Source organism: Tarenaya hassleriana, unplaced genomic scaffold (genome assembly GCF_000463585.1).
Source record: "Tarenaya hassleriana unplaced genomic scaffold, ASM46358v1 Cleome16, whole genome shotgun sequence".
In the NCBI taxonomy this organism is placed as follows: domain Eukaryota; kingdom Viridiplantae; phylum Streptophyta; class Magnoliopsida; order Brassicales; family Cleomaceae; genus Tarenaya; species Tarenaya hassleriana.
In genome coordinates, this window is record NW_010965019.1 from 1,755,592 (window position 1) to 1,774,297 (window position 18,706).

An 18,706-nucleotide genomic window follows, 5' to 3' on the forward strand; every position below is an offset into this window, starting at 1 on the left:
GTAAAAACTTTACGTTAATTTGCTGATAATCCTTATACATATATGGCAGATGAAATTCACGTATACATACATACATATATATATATATATATATATATATATATTGTCATGTGCATTAGATCTTCATGTGATACATAAGCATCCCAACTTATTATTACATCGCCTTTACGGTAGAGTACAGTCTCATTGATAGACTGTAGTTTTACTTGTTGCCTATGTTCATAGAACGGTTTGCAAAAAATATAATGATTAGGGTTTCTCCCACGGCTTTTTTTTTTTACTGCCACCATTTCTGTTCATTGAAACCGATTTAGTTAAAAAAAAAAAATTGGTTACATGGGTGATAATTACAATATCATTTTCATATGGTATATTTCCTGAACATGATATCATTTGTGTAATTACATCTTCATATGATTTGGGAGAAACAATAATTGAAAACCAATTTTTTTTTAGAAGAGGAACGAAACAGAATCGGAAGTGTAAATGCCATTTGGTGAAAGACACAAAGAGAAGAACACAAACCCATGTCCAAAAAGACACAAATGAAGACGCCAGAGACTTTGGCAGATCAACACAGAAGAGTTAAGAACTCACAGATCACACAATCACTGACTCTGTGTCTGCTTTTTCTTTCTTTTTTTCTACCTTTTAAAATTTTCTCTAGCATTTTTATTTAATTTTTTTTTTCTTCTGCTGTTTCCCTCTCTTCCATAACTATCACTATTTAGGATTTTCCTGTGAAAAAGGGGCTGATTGTTGTAGCATAAATCCCGGGAGACCACCTTTATGTATGCAAACAATTATACGATCATAAATACAGCATGGCTTCATATACTATTAGGGTTTCCCAAAGTTTTTCTACTATTTTATTTATGGAAAAAACAATAATTTAATGCTTCATTAATGCGAGAAGTATTTTCGTGGCCCGGTGGTAAGAAAGTGTCTCATATTTACATAAGTTTGGATTCAAGTTTATAAAAAAAAATGTTTGGATTCAAGCCTAAATATCTACGAGAATTTATAAAATTTTTCTGATTTGGATCTTTCAAAGATTCCCGAACATAATTCGATATTAGATCTGTATTTAGGATTCGATCCTTTTTTCATGGGTGTTTATATAACTTTTATCATGGGTGTTCTAATAATTTCACATAGAAGTTGTCCTAAATGTGAAAATGTCATTAATTTTGGTATAGTGGGTTTTATGTATGAAACCAAAGTGAATGTTAGAGAGAGACTGGGAGAGTGGTTCCAACAGCTCATCTTGTCTGATGGTTTTTGCTGGGGATAATGGTAACGATCCGATGTGTCCTATGATGATTATGATGATGCACAATGCACATCATCATCATGGTATCAACTATACATATCAGTAACTTAAAACCTAGTAGTGTTGGCCCAAAACGTAGAGCATAATATTACCAACCACTACGAAAGCATCTCTTTTTCTTTTGCTGAGAAGTGGGCGCCTTCTTCTTCTTCTTCTTCTTCTTCTTCTTCTTCTTCTAACTTAGCTTCTCTCATGGAGATCCACCAAAACGACGTCGCGGGAGGAGGAATCAACCCTTATTCTTCTTCATCATCTGCTACTGCTAAGGCCAAGATCATGTCTCATCCTCACTATCATCGCCTCTTAGCTGCTTATGTCAATTGCCAAAAGGTGTGTGGAGACAAAAAAAAAAAGACAAGAAAGGAACCCTAATAAGATAGTGAGAGAAGTCAAGAAAATAAGCAAGATCTTGCAAAAGAACTGCTTATGAAAAAAAAGATCTAGCGAAATATATGTGTTCTTCGTGTAATAATCTCAGAAAATCTAGGCCAGGCCAAGGAGATGCCAAAAACCCTTACCACCAAAGATTAGCTTTTTTTTCTTCTTCTTGTTCTTGAAAAGAACTGTTTATTATTTTTGGTTTGGATCTGTTTTGTTTATTGATTTCTTAATCAAAGAAATAATACGGAAAGGGGAAACATTTCTCTTTGACATGAGAGTTTGGAGCATAAGAACCCTTTTCCCAAGTGATCAACCTTACATTATTGTATGTGGGCACGAAGATAAGGACACCTACTTTGACCTCCAAAGATCATTTTTTTTTCCTCTTGTTGTCTGTCTTTATGTGTACTTATATGAGAAGAAATTGACGATCTCTTTCTTGTTTCATTCTTGTGTCTCCGGTAAAAAAAAGGTGGGGGCTCCGCCGGAGGCGGCGGCGAGGCTGGACGAGGCGTGCGCCGCTGCGGCGGCGGCTGCGGCGGCGATGGGCCCCACAGGCTGCTTGGGTGAAGATCCGGCACTCGATCAGTTCATGGAGGCTTATTGTGAGATGCTCATCAAATACGAACAAGAGCTATCTAAGCCTTTCAAGGAGGCCATGCTCATCCTCCAACGCGTCGAGTGCCAATTCAAATCTCTCTCTCTCTCCTCTCCTTCACCTCTCTCTGGTTCTCCCTCTCTCTCTCTGTCTCTCTCTCTTGAAGAAAGCTTTTCTCTTTCTGTTGCTATTTGTGTTGTGTGCATTGAGAATGATGAACATGCCCATGCATTTTCTGGGTTTCCGAGTTTCGGATGACGTTAATCAAACGTAGATTTGTCTGAAAAGTTGTTCTTTTCCTGTGGGTTTTCTAAAAGATTTAACATTTGTTTATTTTTCTTGGGGAAATCATATGTTGCCCTTTAATCTATGATGCTAGGGTTTAGCTCAGCTACGCCTCTGTGCTTGTTCATCTATATGTCTAGGGTTACGTATGCACGCATATATATGATATAAACATACCATGAATGTATACGTATCGATGTCTTTTGTCTGTTGATGTATTAATGCTCAATATCTTGTGACCCGGGGGTTACAAATTTGTTCCACAGGTTTGCTTCATCCAAGACTGCAGCATGCGCATACATGCTCTGTGACACACACACACACACTTATATAATTGTACAAGTCTACATGTAATGGTTTTTTTGTGCTCATAAGCTGCCTAGAATTTTTGTTATATTGGGCGGAAATATGCTAATCGAAAGTTAAATATCGCCTTAAGTTTCATGATTTGATAAACACAAATTGGTATTTGAAGTGCTTACAGTCTCATGTATTTCACATGTTTTTGTTAGGTAGATGCCCTGAGTTAAGTTAAAACTTCTACCTATGCATGCAATTCATATGTACATTGATTTTACATATACACTACACTTGCATCCGCATGAGATGAAATGAAACCTATATAGTCAGATGATCACTTGACACTTGAGGTTTCAGCCTTTCTTGCCTTAAGTGATCCTTGTCTTTGATTTCTGTTAGTATATATATATTCTATCAATGATATCATTGATCTTTATCTCAGCATCACTTCATGAATCCGCACTGAATTGTTTATTACATACCAAGATGCTAGATTCCGACGACATGTCTTGTTTCTTTGTGTATAGGTTGTGGTGAGGGAAGTTCTGATAGAAGTAACAATGTCTCTCCGGAGGAAATGGTTGACATGAACAGCGACTTCATAGATCCGCAAGCTGAGGATAGAGAGCTAAAGGGTCAGCTCCTGAAAAAGTACAGCGGTTACTTAGGCAGCCTCAAGCAAGAATTCATGAAGAAGAGGAAGAAAGGGAAGCTCCCGAAAGAAGCTCGCCAACAATTACTCGATTGGTGGAACCGACACTACAGATGGCCTTACCCTTCGGTAAATTTCTTCTTATTACACAACCTCATGGTTTCCCTATGCAATGCACACTTGCATATTGACGTGCCTCGATCGTTTATATATACGTATCGCACACATTTTTCATAGATTGAATTGGCGTCGTCGAACATGAACCATCGGGTTTTCTAGGGTACTAGATTTTGCGGTCGAGATCTTCACATTGCATATACATCAACTGGGCATGGCCCTTATTTATGTCTATCAAACATGATCGTATTAAATGTCTCATGTAGCTCCTAAACATGGTTAACACAAGCATACTCATCTCACATTTGGGTTTTAAACTGTAGCTGATTCATGATTTTGGTCGGTCTAGAAAATTATATGAGCAGGCGGTGCATCAAATGATTTCAAAAGGGTTGATGGCGAACCATCTGGATCTGCTGTTGCAGGAAACAATCAATTTCTAGGGTTCAAAAATAAGAAGAAAATCGCCCTATTTCATTGCATTACATTTGACATATGATCCCATGTCATCGCTATAACATTTCACAAATCCACTACTCCCGCAATGTGTTACAACCATGGACATGCAACGAGTACGAAACCCTAAACCATTGGTTCGTGTTGCAGGAGCAGCAGAAGCTGGCGCTGGCGGAGTCAACGGGGCTTGACCAGAAGCAGATAAACAATTGGTTCATAAACCAGAGGAAACGCCATTGGAAGCCGTCGGAGGACATGCAGTTCGTCGTCATGGACGCAACCCATCCTCACCATTACTACATGGAAAACGTATTGGGAAATCCTTTTCCGATGGACCTCTCTCCCTCCATGCTCTGATCACATCACATCATCCTTCCTCTTCTACGTACGCTTTTCAACTCATCTATGTCATATATATATATATATATATATATATATATATATATATATATATGTGTATGTATGCATATGTATACTTAAGTTATATATGTGGTCAAATAACTCGTTGTTAAACTGCTTTCTCCAAGTATTTGTGTTGGGTTTGATCAACCGAGTGGCTCGGGCGAGGGAATTTGTGGATTTGGTATACATGGTCCGAGGACCGAAAACTATGGACGTTGTGTTAAGTGTTGATCTCCTCGATGATCTGCCCCTTTTTTTTTATCCTATCCAAGATGTCTTGAGAGTTTGTAGCCCTTGTCTTATTGTTTCGTATGATTGGTAGTGTTCATGACAATTTTAATGCCCTAATACATATACATATATATATATATATATGCATCTTGGTTTAATACCAAGATTTGTATTTGTTCTTTATGAATCATTGAACAATTTTTTTTTTAAAAAAAAGAAAATTTTGTACCACCGTATGCTTATCAGTTATTATCACGAATTGATCTCGAAAAAGTTGGTCGAACTGTTTCACTTTCGCATAAATATGTGCGGTAATATTATTGTACCATTCATATACACCTAACTATATAACATCCAAAAACAGAATACGATTCGGGTCTTTTGTATCGGTATGTTTGTTTTTATGGTTCTAGCAATTTTCGTTCTTTTGCTCTTTTCCAATTATCGCTGATATGTTTTTTACTAATAAAAAAATATTGTATTATATGTTGGACCAATAATTTGGATTTATATTAAATATCAGAAGCTAAGGTAAAGAAGTATTTAATTGCATCAAAGAACAAAAATACAAAGATATTAGGCCCAATAACATGGGCTTTAAATTAAAATTATGGGCCAATACAAAAACTAATAATAAGCCGCCAATGACCCGACCCGATTTGAAATTACCCGACCCACACTCGTGCACCTCCGTTTTGCTTTCTGAAATCCCGAGCTTAAACCTCCGTCCCGCCTCCATTGGAGTATTTCCTGATCATCGCCATTTCGCTTCTACTTCGCCGTCCGTTATTACTGCCGGATAAATTCCTTTCTCCGGTAAGTTATACCCTTTTCCCCCCTCCAATTTCCTTTTTCTTCTTCTGGGTTTGGCCGTTTCTGGGTGTATCGGGTTGGAGTCTGCAGGCAAGTGGGTACTGATTCTCCGATTTCATCTCAGGTTTCTTTGAAAGGGATTACCTTCTTATTTAGTGTTATGACTGGCTGTAGGAACTGCGATTCTGATTTGTTACGCCCAGTAGTTTATTGCCGTTAATGATGTCTTGATCGGTTTGCAGTCGAAATCTCTAATTGATGCTGAGAATTTGGTTTTGGTGTTGCAGATGGAAAGGTAGTAGATTTTTGTTTTCTGCATCTTCATCTTCTTCAATTGAATCGTGGGCATGGCTGCTTCAATCTCTAGAAGGATTTTTCGCTCGTTTGGATCTTTGACGGCTTTGGGACGCAGCAATTCATCGAGTATTACTTCAGTCGCTATGTGTCTTTCCTTCCTCTGTCCTTATCCATATGGTATAGATTGAAGGTCTGGTTTCTGCTTGTCTCATTTGGTTCAAACAGATTTGTCTGCTCATTCCTCTGGAGATGGCTTGTCTTCCCTTCCTAGTAATCTGAAGGTGAATCCATGGCTGCCTTTGTTTTCTTCCATCTGTGTATCTAGGGTTGTAGTTGTGATTGTTTTGTTATTTTCAATTTCAGGTCATATTCTTTTTCACTATGGCATATCTTGACTGTGGTCTGAGCAACTAAGTTGTGATACCATTATCATTTTGTTAATGCAGTGTGGTTTGCCTTTGCTTACCTACCGAAAACTCTCTACGACTATTTTGACTCCTGACTCAAGCGATGGCCCATTTCCTTCCGATTTGCTGGCCAAAAAGACGGTGATTACACCGGACCGTACCATAGGTATGAAGTTGAATCCATTGAATTAGGAGATATATTACTACATGTTTGCAAGAAACTCTCTCTAGTTTATATGAACCTGTATCCGTATGTCCTTTTTTATAAAGCCATCTTGCTTAGCTTTTTCACTTGCAGAAGTTCGCCATGAGAAATGGAGAATGATTCGGGTTCACTTATCTGTGGTCTTGTTATTTCTTATTTGAAAGCTAGAAATATAGTTTGCATGTTTGAATAGATCTGGTTAGAATTTTATGACTATCGATTCCTTTTGTTTCTGTACAATTGTTTTACTGGTTTGGTGGCATTTTTCATAGGACTCTATCAGGACTTGGTTATTCCCATGACGAATTTTCAAAACGAAGACAAGGGTTTCATGGTGTTAGCGGGTGATGTCTTTGATGTTCCCATAAGGAAGGATATCATTCACCGTGTCGTCAGATGGCAGCTCGCAAAACGCCAACAGGTAATCTATATATGCATGTATAAGATCAAATGCCGTTCAGTTATCATATGGTTAATGGCATGTTGTGGTTGAACTTCTGATGAATCAATCAGCAGCAAAAGTGATTATAATTCATTTTTATCATATGTGATAGGGAACTCATTCTACAAAAACAATAAGTGAGGTTAGTGGCACGGGCAGAAAGCCATGGAATCAGAAAGGTACTGGTAGAGCTAGGCACGGTACACTTCGTGGCCCTCAGGTAATTTACTTGTAAGTTTTGAATAGTTTTTAATGGTTATTTGATTTCGCTTAGTTCTCTGAATGCACTTTGGTTGAACCCTTAACCCGAAACAGTTCCGAGGTGGTGCTACAATGCATGGGCCCAAGCCGAGAAGCCATGCCATTAAGTTAAATAAGAAGGTTCGACGGCTCGGTCTGAAGATAGCCTTGACTGCCCGGGCTGCAGAGGGAAAGGCAAGTCTCTCTCTCTCTCTCATGCAGAGCACGGGTAGACATGGAAACTCAATCCCGAGATGATCTTTCACCAGATCCCGTTTTAAATCCCTTTACTGAGCACAATCTGATGAAGTTTTACCTCGTTATGACTCGTTTTTACGTGACTTATCCTTTCACTTGGCAGCTTATAGTCTTCGATGATTTGGAGCTGCAAACGCATAAAACGAAGAACATTGTGAAGTTCTACAATCAAATGGAGAACACGAAAAAACTCCTCCTTGTAGATGGTGCTTCCATTGATGAGAAGCTGAAGCTTTCGACCCAGAATTTGCACTATGTCGACGTTCTTCCTTCCATCGTGAGTTATAAACAAGAACCCTTGCACTTCATCTTCATTATGTCACATTTTCGGTTCTCGAATCTCTTTCTTGATATCTGTCTTTTTTTTAACGTTGATTCCTCCATGCAGGGCCTTAACGTTTACAGCATTCTGCTTCACGATACGCTGGTTATGTCTCGTGGCGCTGTGAACAGAATCGTTGAACGAATGCACACTCCAATTAACCGGTGAGAGCCAAACCGGATCAAACCTCCTATCTGCTTAACCGGAGCAAGAAAATCCGGTTTCTATATACAAATTAAGCAGTCGGTATTAGTTTCGGTTAAACAATGTATCGGTTTTGTTTTCGTATAATATCGGTTATACCGGTTAGTCCCGGTTTACTAGTTGGAATGCTGACTTTGGTGGAGGATTTCCGTAGTGTATGAGTATGAGGAGCTTCTGTGGTTTTGGTTAATTTCAGATTACTTCTAGTTTTTTAAATGCTTTCGTTTCAGTTGGTCCTAAAAGAATTTTAATTCTGGTTCGAATTTTGCCAAAAAAATAAATAAATTAATTGTACCTCGTTTGTACCAACTCTAGATTTATATTTTTTTTGGTAAACTATTATACCCCACATGGGGGTCATATCAATTCAGAATCTTCATGCAATTTTTTTTTTATTTATGAACAATTCTAATACGGTTATTATAAAAAATATCGTCCGAATGTTATTTTGATTTCAATTTATATAATTCTTCACGTGACCATTTGATTAGAATTACGGTTTGTTCACGTAATAATTACAGTGATCATAACATTAAATTTACGATGATTACGCCAATTCACCGTATTTACTTTTTATATTTTAAACTAAGCATTTGATAAAATTATTATAAATTTAACGTTATAACCAATATGATCATCATACACGATTAAATTATAATTCTGATCATTTAATCAAAACTAAAGAAGATATAAATTGAAATCAAAATAGCATATGGACTGATTTTTATTCTAATAGTCTTTTTTGCAAACCCAAAATGAAATCAAAGTTAATGATAGGAAGAAAAAAAGAAAAGGAAAAGAAAGTGAATAATACTATTTGGTCAATGGTCCATGTGACACGTGGCTTACTCTGATTCGTTGAAGATAAATAGCCCCTTCAAAATTCAAATCTAAGCATGCTTAACGTTTAATTAATGATCCCCCAAGGCGAAGGAGCTATTTTACCAAATTGGGATTAAACCTGATTAGGATGACCACAATTATAAATTAATCAGAATATTTCTCTCTCTCTCTCGTCCTCCCGACAACAGAAACATAATCACTGATTCTGTTTCAACACCTAGCAGAGATTCTCTAGATTTCTCTTTCAGACCGTGAATTCTTTAGCGCGTTTATTGTGTTGTTTTTCACGTATTGTCCCAGAATCGGAGCTTCCCATACTCGTGTAAAGTTGCGGCCTTTTTTGCATTTTTGAGGAACAATTACGGGGCTTGAACTGAGATTACGAAACCCTAAGAGCTGCGATGGCGAAGACAAGACCTGGGGTTAGTAGTAGTAGTAGCTCCAAGAGCAAACCGGGGAGGAAAGAGCTGGATTCTTACACCATTAGAGGCACCAACAAAGTCGTACGAGGTAGTAATTCTGACGATTTCGTTGTAGCGGCGGATTTTGAGATGTTTTGCTACAGAAATGTGTTGGGAAACTGTTTGGGCTGGCAATGTCTGTGTTTGATTGGAATTTTAGGGTTTATCTGCGTCAGTACAATTGTGAATTTGCTTGTTGTCTGAAAGACTCGAACCTGTTTGGGACCGAGAATCTTTTGGATTTTCTCCAAATGTGGGCTTTATGGGCACTTAAGGAAACGCATTTTCGTCTATATTTTCACAGCTGGGGATTGCGTTTTGATGCGCCCATCAGACGCCGGAAAGCCTCCTTACGTGGCCGGAGTGAAGAAGATTGAGGCAGATGCTAGGAACAACGTTAAGGTTCATGTAAGATGGTACTATCGGCCGGAGGAATCTCTAGGAGGTCGTAGACAGTTCCATGGAGCAAAAGAACTTTTCTTGTCCGATCACTATGATGTTCAGAGTGCTCATACGATCGAAGGCAAATGCATTGTTCACAATTTCAAGAGCTATACAAAGCTTGAAAATGTCGGTGCTGAGGATTACTATTGCAGGTTTGAGTACAAGGCTGCAACTGGAGCGTTCACACCAGACCGAGTTGCTGTGTGAGTATATATTGAGTGACTCTCGAATGGGTGATCCAATGTGGATTCCTTTAAGGTGTACTCAGCGAATTGGATTGACGGGTTTGTGGTTCTTGCTTTGATTTTCTTTAAAAAGGTACTGTAAATGCGAGATGCCGTACAATCCAGATGACCTCATGGTGCAGTGCGATGACTGCAAGGACTGGTAATGGTTCCACGATTTTAGTTATTGCAATAGATTCACTTTAAGACTACCAATGTACCTGAGTGTGGAAGAGCAATAAGAAATTAATCTTTTATAGCTCCATGTTACGAGTTATTTGAAAGGAACGGGCAACTGCCCGGTATCTGCAGATATAGAGGCTATAACCAAATCAAATCCTTTTATTTCAATGTTTCGTCGATCGTTACTCCTATGAAAAAACTAAATAGTTATATCTGTGTCAGAACGGAAAGATTTAGAAGGTGACTTTTGAAGTTCAAGATTCAACCAGTATTAAGCTGATGTTGCTGTACCAGTATCGATATCTGGTTATGCAACCTATTACAGGTTAAACCAATGCTGCATCCTTTTGTAAACTGTAGGTATCATCCAGCTTGTGTTGCAATGACCATAGAGGAAGCCAAGAAATTGGATCACTTTATGTGTTCTGAATGTGATGCTGCTGTGGACGAGAATGGCAAGAGATCCCCGAATGGATTTGCCTCATCACCATCGGATGATATCAGGGTAAGATATCTTGGTTGGCTCTATGTCATAAAAAAAATGTTAACACCAATGTTGCATACCTCATCACAGATAAGATTCAAAAGATAACGCCTAATATTGCTGTAGAAGTTTCAGACTTTCAAGGATCTAGACACCTGGTTCTTGTCTTTTCTTTTTCGATATATAAAGCATGGGAGTTTGGGTTTCTTGATTGTTCATACTGTCTTTCTTTCCAAGTCTGTGCTATTGCTTTCATGCTTATGCCCAGTTCATGTTAATATTCACTGTCTGGAATGAAAAAGGTAACAGCTTTTCAACCAGTATTCCAAAATCATGGGACATTGGTCTGTTTCAGGTCATAATGTCATTCTTAGGACATAGAATCATCATTTGTCCTCCAATGCTGCTTCTTATTGCTTTGCTTCTCTGTTTCAGGTGGAGCCAAAACGCAGAAAAAGATGAAAAAAACAGGTAATGTGAGCCAGATCCTTCTTCATCTGTAGGATTTTGATTCTTTGAAAAAAAAAGAATCTCGATGGACCCGAGGAAGAATAGAAAAGGAATGAAAAAGGAAGAACGGGAAACGGTTGCGGGTCTGTACAGAGGTCCCCGTCGTTGAGAACTGAGTTATGAAAATCGGATTTTGAAGGTTCCTCGAATGGAAAACTCCTTTCTTCATATTCTGCTTCTAATGGAACTTGTGGATGTTTTCTTATCTTCTTGTTTGTATACATTTGTATTCTGATGATGTTCTGAAATTGGTTAAAGTGTTGTGTAATAACTTGAAGAAATGTCCAGAAACGTGAAATTGGTGAAGTGCCTTGTTCAGCAAGCAATTGCGTAGCCCTAGATCCGTAATAGTTTTTTAGTATTCTTTTTTTATATCTAAAATAATTCTAATTTAATATTTTTGGTTTCCTGTCTCCTATTATTTTTCTATTAAAAATATTGCTATAACTTTTAGATTTTTTTGTGTACAATTTAAATATTTACATGTTATGGACTTGGGTGTCTAAATCACAAAATCGGCATGAAAGGAGGAAAATTAAAAGAAAACGGTGATTTAAAAAGCTTCCATATACGCGAGATTCACACAACTCCCTTTGAAAATGCATCCAATAAATGCGAATATGTTTTTTTTTTCAAGTAACTAATTAGACAATTTGTAACGCTTAGCTCTTGCGAAGCTCACGTTGATGACGTGCACGGTCCAATAATATGACTTTTCATTTAAACTATAATCCACACACATATATATATATGGGAAATGTATATAAGTTATTTGAAGAGTAAAAAAATTTATTTAGACAAAATGGAAAACAAATATGGGAAATTTAGAAAATGTTATTACATATGGGTGCTTGTAATTATAGCTGTTTTGGTAGTGTGTATAATATTATGCGGCGCAGAAGCTGAAGAGGACGAAGAAGACAATCGGCAAATGATTTACTCTGTTTTGGTCGAAGGTGACCCTTTGGCCTTCCGTCACCCTTCCACCTTCCGCAGGTTTTGATTTCATACTAACCCTCTCCTTTTATCATTTAATTACTTTAATTTTCTATATCCATGTGTTAAATTTTCCCAATATTTTTTTTTGTATATTTGGCAGCAATGAATGAATGTGGTATTAGGCCTGTAAACCGGTTTAGTTTGGTTTGTTTCGGTTTAGTTCTTCAATGGCTTGTATAAAAATCATGTAATGATGCTATGTTGAATGTTAAAGAATCAAGAAATGGAATCGAAACAAATTTTCTGTTGAGTAATATTGATTCATAAAGAAAAGTTTTTTTAATAGGATTTATTTGAAACACTAAACCGAACCAAACCAAACATTATATCGGTCTCACACTATAATTCTAATATATGGTATCGTAATTAATGATTTTATCTATTGATTTTTTTTTATGTTCCTTCATTGCTTTATTTTCCACGGCGATTTTTGGGGGGAAAAAATTGTACAATTTTGGATACCAAAGTAAACCGGTCACATTCTAATAACATGGTAACATATATAATTAATGATTTCATCGACCGATCAAACCCTACATTTTGCTAACCGGTTAGTGTCGGAAAATTAGCAAAGCCGTGAGGGACGAAGCGAAGAAGATGGAAGAGTTTCATGAAGAAATACTTGCAAAAACACTTGAAAATGGAAGCTATACAAAGCTTTATAGCTACAAACATATCATCAACGCTTTTGCTATCCACACGTCACCTTCTCAGGTAAATCCATGATCTCTTATATATGCTACGTATATGCATGATGCGAATGGATGATAACTTGCAGGCCAAGAAACTGAAGCGTGCGAAAGGGGTAAAAGAAGTGGAGGAAGACAGAGGAGTGAGGGTGATGACGACATACACTCCCGAGTTCTTGGAACTGCCCCAACATGTCTGGACACAGATCTCCGGCGGCGACAGGCATGCCGGAGAAGATGTCGTTATCGGTTTCGTGGACACGGGAATCAACCCTTCTCATCCGAGCTTCGGTTTTGATCTCACAAATCCATATTCTTCCAATCTCTCTCGCTTTTCCGGTGTATGTGAGACCGGTCCTCTCTTTCCGGTCGGTTCTTGCAACGGCAAGATCATCTCGGCCAGGTTTGTGAACTTAATCTGATTTTCCAAATATCTATCCGGACATGTCGGATGATGAATTCAACACGTATGATTTCCTAGATTCTTGGTGTCTGTTCGAACATTTAGTCATTAGTGATATTAAATGTAATTATTACACACGAAGTTATAAATGGTTACAAATATCTCTACATGTCAGTATTTAAATTTCTCCATAGTTTTTTTTTATAATGTAATTAAGGTTTTTCTCCGCCGGCGCAAGCCCCCCCGCCGTTCTTAACGCCTCTGTGGACATACTTTCACCGTTCGATGCGTCCGGCCATGGGAGGTATATATATTTATCAGTTTTTGTTATATATGTACGTGTATATGAATATATATATATATATGTATATATGTATTTCTATATGAACATAATATAATAATATTATAATAATCATCATCATCGTGTGAATTTGGTTCCAGCCACGTGGCATCCATTGCAGCTGGAAACGCAGGAGTTCCAGTGATCGTCGACGGATTCTTCTACGGCCGCGCTAGTGGCATGGCCCCACGTTCACGGTTCGTTCACTTTATTATTTCAATTAATTCATATACAGTATAAGAAAATCCAAACTTAATTTGAGCTATTAATGTACACACACACACACATATATATATATATGAATATATATATATATATATATATGTATATCATAAGCTAGTTGAATTTACTTGTATGCATTGTAGTTTCTCTCGTTGCTTTTGCTTCACAGAATAGCTGTTTACAAGGCCATCTACCCAACTATCGGAACTCTTGCTGACGTAATCGCAGCAATCGATCAAGTATCTCTCCTATATATGTATATATATATTTGTATATGTATATACCCAAAAAAGATTCTATGAATTACATAAGCATAAATTCGCATTCTCCCGTTTACTGCAAGGCGATAATGGACGGAGTAGATGTGCTGACGCTGTCGGTGGGGCCGGACGAGCCGCCGGAGGACAAACCGACGGTGCTGGGGATGTTCGACGTGGCGATGCTGTTGGCCAGGAAAGCGGGAGTGTTCGTGGTCCAAGCCGCAGGGAATCACGGCCCTTCTCCGTCTTCAGTCGTGTCTTACAGCCCCTGGGTCGTCGGAGCCGCAGCCGGAAGTACGGACAGGTCTTATCCCTCTTCCCTTTTCCTCGCCGGCGGCCAGAACGTTGGAGGCATCGGACTTTCTGGTGAAAAGCTTCTTCCTTTATTTTTTTGTCTCTCTTTTAAATTGTTGATTTTTGGCTCCTTTTTATTTCGGGTTTAGATTCAATTTATTTCGTTATTTTCAGATTTTTTGTTATAAATATATATACTCATTTAATTTTATATTGAATTCGGTTTGATTGGTAAATAAAATAGTATTCATTTTCTAAGGAATTTTTTGTTTTTCGGTTATTTTATTATTTGATTTTATATCGAATTCGATTATGATATAATAATGAATATTCAGTTCAAATTGACTCAGTTTTGGAGATAACGTTACCATCCTAGGTTTTAGTGAACAATATAGAATCTCTTATACATATATACATATATATATAATATGTAATATGTATTGTAATGGATAGGGCCAACATTTGGAGCCGGTTTGCTACAGCACAAGCTAGTGTTAGCAAAAGACGCAATGAGAAGGAACATGTCGTTTCTTGGGACGGAAGCAAGCGTAGAAGAATGCCAAAGCCCCGAAGCATTAGAGCCGGCGATTGTATTCGGAAGCATCGTGATATGCACTTTCTCCGACGGGTTCTACAACCAGACCTCCTCCCTCCTCAACCTCCTCTCCACTGCCGCCTCTCTCCGCTTCTCGGGTTTCGCCTTCGTGGCCAACCCGAGGTTCGGAGACTTTGTCGCAGAGCCTGTGATTTTCCCTCTGCCCGGAATTCTCATCCCCAAAGTCTCTGATTCTCAGGTAAATATAATTCAGATTCATTGAATAGATTTATGACAGAGGTTCTCTTGGATTTTACCTCTGGTATACATATATATAGTCAGTAATGGCATGAATTCATTTTCATGAAAACGTGGAATGTTTCTCGATCGTAGATTGTGATGAGGTACTACGAGGACAAAACGTACAGAGACAAGAGAGGAACGGTGACAGAGTTCGGAGGAAGAGCGAGAATAGGAGAAGGAAGAATAGCTGAATTGGTCGGAAAAGCGCCGGCGGTGAGCAGATTCTCGTCCAGGGGGCCGGACTTCATCGACGTGAATCGGAAAGTCCTGGATGTGCTGAAACCTGATGTTCTAGCTCCTGGTCACCAGATCTGGGGTGCTTGGACCCCTCCAAGTGCCTTTGACCCCATCCTCACAGGTTAGGGTTTACTTTACTTCTCGGGCAAGTAATCTTTTGAATACCATATAGTATATTTTTAAGCAATCCCTAAAAACCCTAAACCCAAAAAAAGCCCTCGAAACAGGACCTTATCCATCCTCACACGTTAGGGCTCACGATTACTTTACTTCTCGGGCAAGTGATATAATATATTTGGTTAAAATTATATTTGGAATTTTGTGAAAATGTGTAATAACTAACACGTTTGGTTTTTTGTCAGGACGTAGCTTTGCGCTATTGTCAGGTACGAGTATGGCGGCGCCGCACATAGCAGGGATCGCCGCGCTGATAAAGCAGATGAATCCGACGTGGACTCCGGCGATGATAGCGTCGGCTATTTCCACCACTGCCTCCGCCGTCGACAGCTCCGGCGAAGTCATTGCGGCGGAGTCCTACGACGTCTACGGTTTATTTCCTTCTAACCATTTTGACCGTGGAGCCGGTCATGTTAATCCGGGCCGGGCCATGGATCCTGGCCTTGTTTTACCCGCAGGTATACATATACTATTCTTTTTTAATTATGTTTTTGTCAAAAGATATTTTTTTTATACAAGTGGGTAAGTTCGAATAGGATAGGTTTATTTTGGATTTGGATTTGATTCACTTCTAATTATGTTTTTATTGTTTTTAGATTGAAAATATAATTGATTTGGATATTAGTTTAGTTTAGGTTTTTCCTATCTACTTCTGCTCGATTTTTTTGTAGGTGTAGAAAATGGTTAAAAATAAACTAGATTGTTATCATTTATCAAATATATAGATATTTAACAAATGGGGAAGTTGAATAGATTTCAATTAATTTCGGATATGGGCAAGAAAAATCATATATATATATATATATATACATATTCTTAGTTTGATGGAAGAATTGACTTTGATATAGTTTAGCTTATTTCATTTCTAGTTCCGTCTAGCGTAAAAAATATGATTAAATTAAACCAATTTTCTTCTGATTTGGTTTTTATTTGATTTTTTAATATTCAATTTTGTATTCGTAGATTTATGTGCCATTTTTTTTATAAATTTGTTATACGATCCTTTTTATTTGTCTAAAAAAATTGGTAGATTGTATCATTAATAGTAATACGTTGTGAGTTTATAAGTTTTTTAATGATGGAACTATTGAACCAGGTTTTGAAGACTACATTAACTTCTTGTGCTCAATACCGGACATAAACCGGGATATGGTTAGAGCCTCTATCGGAATGTGGTGCACCACGACGACGCTTAGCCACCCCGCAAACCTAAACCTCCCGTCGATAACTATTTCAACACTCAAAGGGTCTCTAATGTTGAGAAGAAGTTTCCAGAATGTTGCCAACAAAACCGAAACATACATCTGTTCGGTATTTCCACCCAATGGAACGACGGTTCGGTTAAGCCCACCTTGGTTTACGATACCGGTTCAAGGAAAACAAGATCTAGACATCGAATTTAACGTCACAGAAGTTCAAAATCAATTCACTTTCGGTGAAATTGTTCTAACGGGAAGTTTAAACCATATTGTGAGATTGCCATTATCGGTTAAGACTGTACCGATCGTCTAGTGTAAGTGTGCAGAATCAATTTCGGTTCGGGTTATCTTGGTTATAATTTCATTCGGTTTGACTTGGTGTAGTGTTACGATATTAAAAACTAGTTTGATATCGATTAGAAATTGAATTTGGATTACATAAAACTCTTAAAAAGCATATGAGGTTGTTCAGATGCCAATCCTAGTTGGTACTACATCATACATCTTTTTTTTTTATATTGTGGTTACTTGTATAAGTTAAATGAGATATAACACACAAATATACTCATACTTTCTCTCTCTCTAAAGCTTCAGCTCTGTGAGGTTCTTACAAAACTACTTTCTTCCAGCGAGAGACCATAATTTCCGGCAATTCTTAATCGGAGAGAGACCATAATTTCTATCTCTCTACACTGTATTACCATAAAATCATTGTGTTAAAGTTCGAATCTCTCCACACTCTCTTTATGGGTTTTGTCTTTCATTTAATCGATTTCGATTTATCTACCTTCGTAAGAACATGTATTTATGTTGCAAAGAACTGAATTCCACATATATAGATAGTTCTGATGATCTACGATAATTTTGAATTTGCTCCCATTATGTATGTAGATTATCTTCTTGTTGTTTCTTGTTTTCGGGTTTAAACTACATACATTTCTTGTTTGGAATTTGGCTACAAAATGTATAATTCCTTGTTTAGTATTTTGTTCATTTCGCATCACATCTAGATTATCACTATCTAGATTTTGGAAATTTTTGTCTTGAACTCGATAATTTTCAACAAGACATCTGATTTGAAAATTTCTTTTAAAAATCTTTGGTGATACTAATGACAACCATCAGATTTCTAAAGTTTCTTATAATCAGACAATATATAGATGATAAAGCGTTTGAGCACTGAAGGAATAGATGAAAAATACAGTATCAATTTGTTGTCTGATGATGAGATCCTCTAGATATTGTAACTCTTGAATACAAACGATGCGGGAGTTACTTTCTTCCAGAGCTACTTTCTTCCGATGAAAGATCATAATTTCCGGCGATTCTTCATTGGAGAGAGACCGTACTTTCTAGCTCTCTCTACACCGTATTTCTATAAAATTATTGGTTAAGATTCGAATCTCTCTACGCTCTCTTTATTGGTTTTGTGTTTCATTTGATCGATTTCGGTTGATTTTACATCGAGAAGAACATGTATTTATGTCGTGAACACTACAAAAAAATCAGCAAATTCCAACGAATTTTCCAACGGATTTATCCGTTGGAAATTTTTCAACGGATTTTCAACGGTTTTCAACGGCATTTTAACGGTGATTTCCGTTAAAAATCCGTTGAAAATTTCCAACGGATATCCGTTGGAATCGCCCGTTGGAAATTTTTAACGGAATTTTCAACGTATTCAATTGAAAAAATTAGGGTTGAAATTTTCCAACGGTATTTCCAACGGATATCCGTTGGAATTTTTTTTGGAAATTTTAAAAAAAAATTCCAACGGAATTCCAACGGATGTCAGTTGAAATTTTTTTTGAAAATTTTAAAAAAAAATTCCAACGGAATTCCAACGGATGTCGGTTGGAAATTTTTTTGGAGATTTAAAAAAAAAATTCCAACGGAAATTCCAACGGATGTCGGTTGGAAATTTTTTTGGAGATTTAAAAAAAAAATTCCAACGGA

The 18,706-nt window shown here is 37.5% G+C and overlaps 4 protein-coding genes across 4 annotated transcripts; all 4 read left to right on the forward strand.

The window, feature by feature from the left end:
• Nucleotides 1-1,226: 1,226 nt before the first annotated feature.
• On the forward strand, nucleotides 1,227-4,858 carry LOC104809671 (homeobox protein SHOOT MERISTEMLESS). The gene is made up of 5 exons (XM_010535715.1): nucleotides 1,227-1,296; nucleotides 1,395-1,663; nucleotides 2,187-2,442; nucleotides 3,425-3,678; nucleotides 4,273-4,858. The coding sequence occupies exons 1-5, from the start codon at nucleotides 1,227-1,229 to the stop codon at nucleotides 4,477-4,479; spliced, it is 1,056 nt and encodes a 351-aa protein (XP_010534017.1). The 3' UTR covers nucleotides 4,480-4,858.
• Nucleotides 4,859-5,460: 602 nt separating this feature from the next.
• Nucleotides 5,461-8,159, forward strand: LOC104809478 (50S ribosomal protein L4-like). Its single transcript, XM_010535487.1, has 9 exons — nucleotides 5,461-5,571; nucleotides 5,856-5,991; nucleotides 6,091-6,146; nucleotides 6,312-6,438; nucleotides 6,750-6,898; nucleotides 7,032-7,139; nucleotides 7,235-7,354; nucleotides 7,521-7,694; nucleotides 7,806-8,159. Exons 2-9 carry the CDS (start codon nucleotides 5,916-5,918, stop codon nucleotides 7,905-7,907), a joined length of 912 nt encoding a protein of 303 aa, XP_010533789.1. The 5' UTR covers nucleotides 5,461-5,571; nucleotides 5,856-5,915; the 3' UTR covers nucleotides 7,908-8,159.
• A 786-nt stretch (nucleotides 8,160-8,945) lies between these two features.
• LOC104809479 (chromatin remodeling protein EBS-like) lies at nucleotides 8,946-11,414 on the forward strand. The gene is made up of 5 exons (XM_010535488.2): nucleotides 8,946-9,296; nucleotides 9,552-9,894; nucleotides 10,010-10,078; nucleotides 10,459-10,603; nucleotides 11,018-11,414. The coding sequence occupies exons 1-5, from the start codon at nucleotides 9,188-9,190 to the stop codon at nucleotides 11,042-11,044; spliced, it is 693 nt and encodes a 230-aa protein (XP_010533790.1). The 5' UTR covers nucleotides 8,946-9,187; the 3' UTR covers nucleotides 11,045-11,414.
• Nucleotides 11,415-11,894: 480 nt separating this feature from the next.
• LOC104809480 (subtilisin-like protease SBT2.4) lies at nucleotides 11,895-17,235 on the forward strand. The gene is made up of 11 exons (XM_010535489.1): nucleotides 11,895-12,088; nucleotides 12,661-12,805; nucleotides 12,870-13,183; nucleotides 13,401-13,487; nucleotides 13,625-13,720; nucleotides 13,915-13,984; nucleotides 14,089-14,371; nucleotides 14,753-15,093; nucleotides 15,228-15,495; nucleotides 15,737-16,009; nucleotides 16,648-17,235. The coding sequence occupies exons 1-11, from the start codon at nucleotides 11,895-11,897 to the stop codon at nucleotides 17,061-17,063; spliced, it is 2,487 nt and encodes an 828-aa protein (XP_010533791.1). The 3' UTR covers nucleotides 17,064-17,235.
• Nucleotides 17,236-18,706: the final 1,471 nt, after the last annotated feature.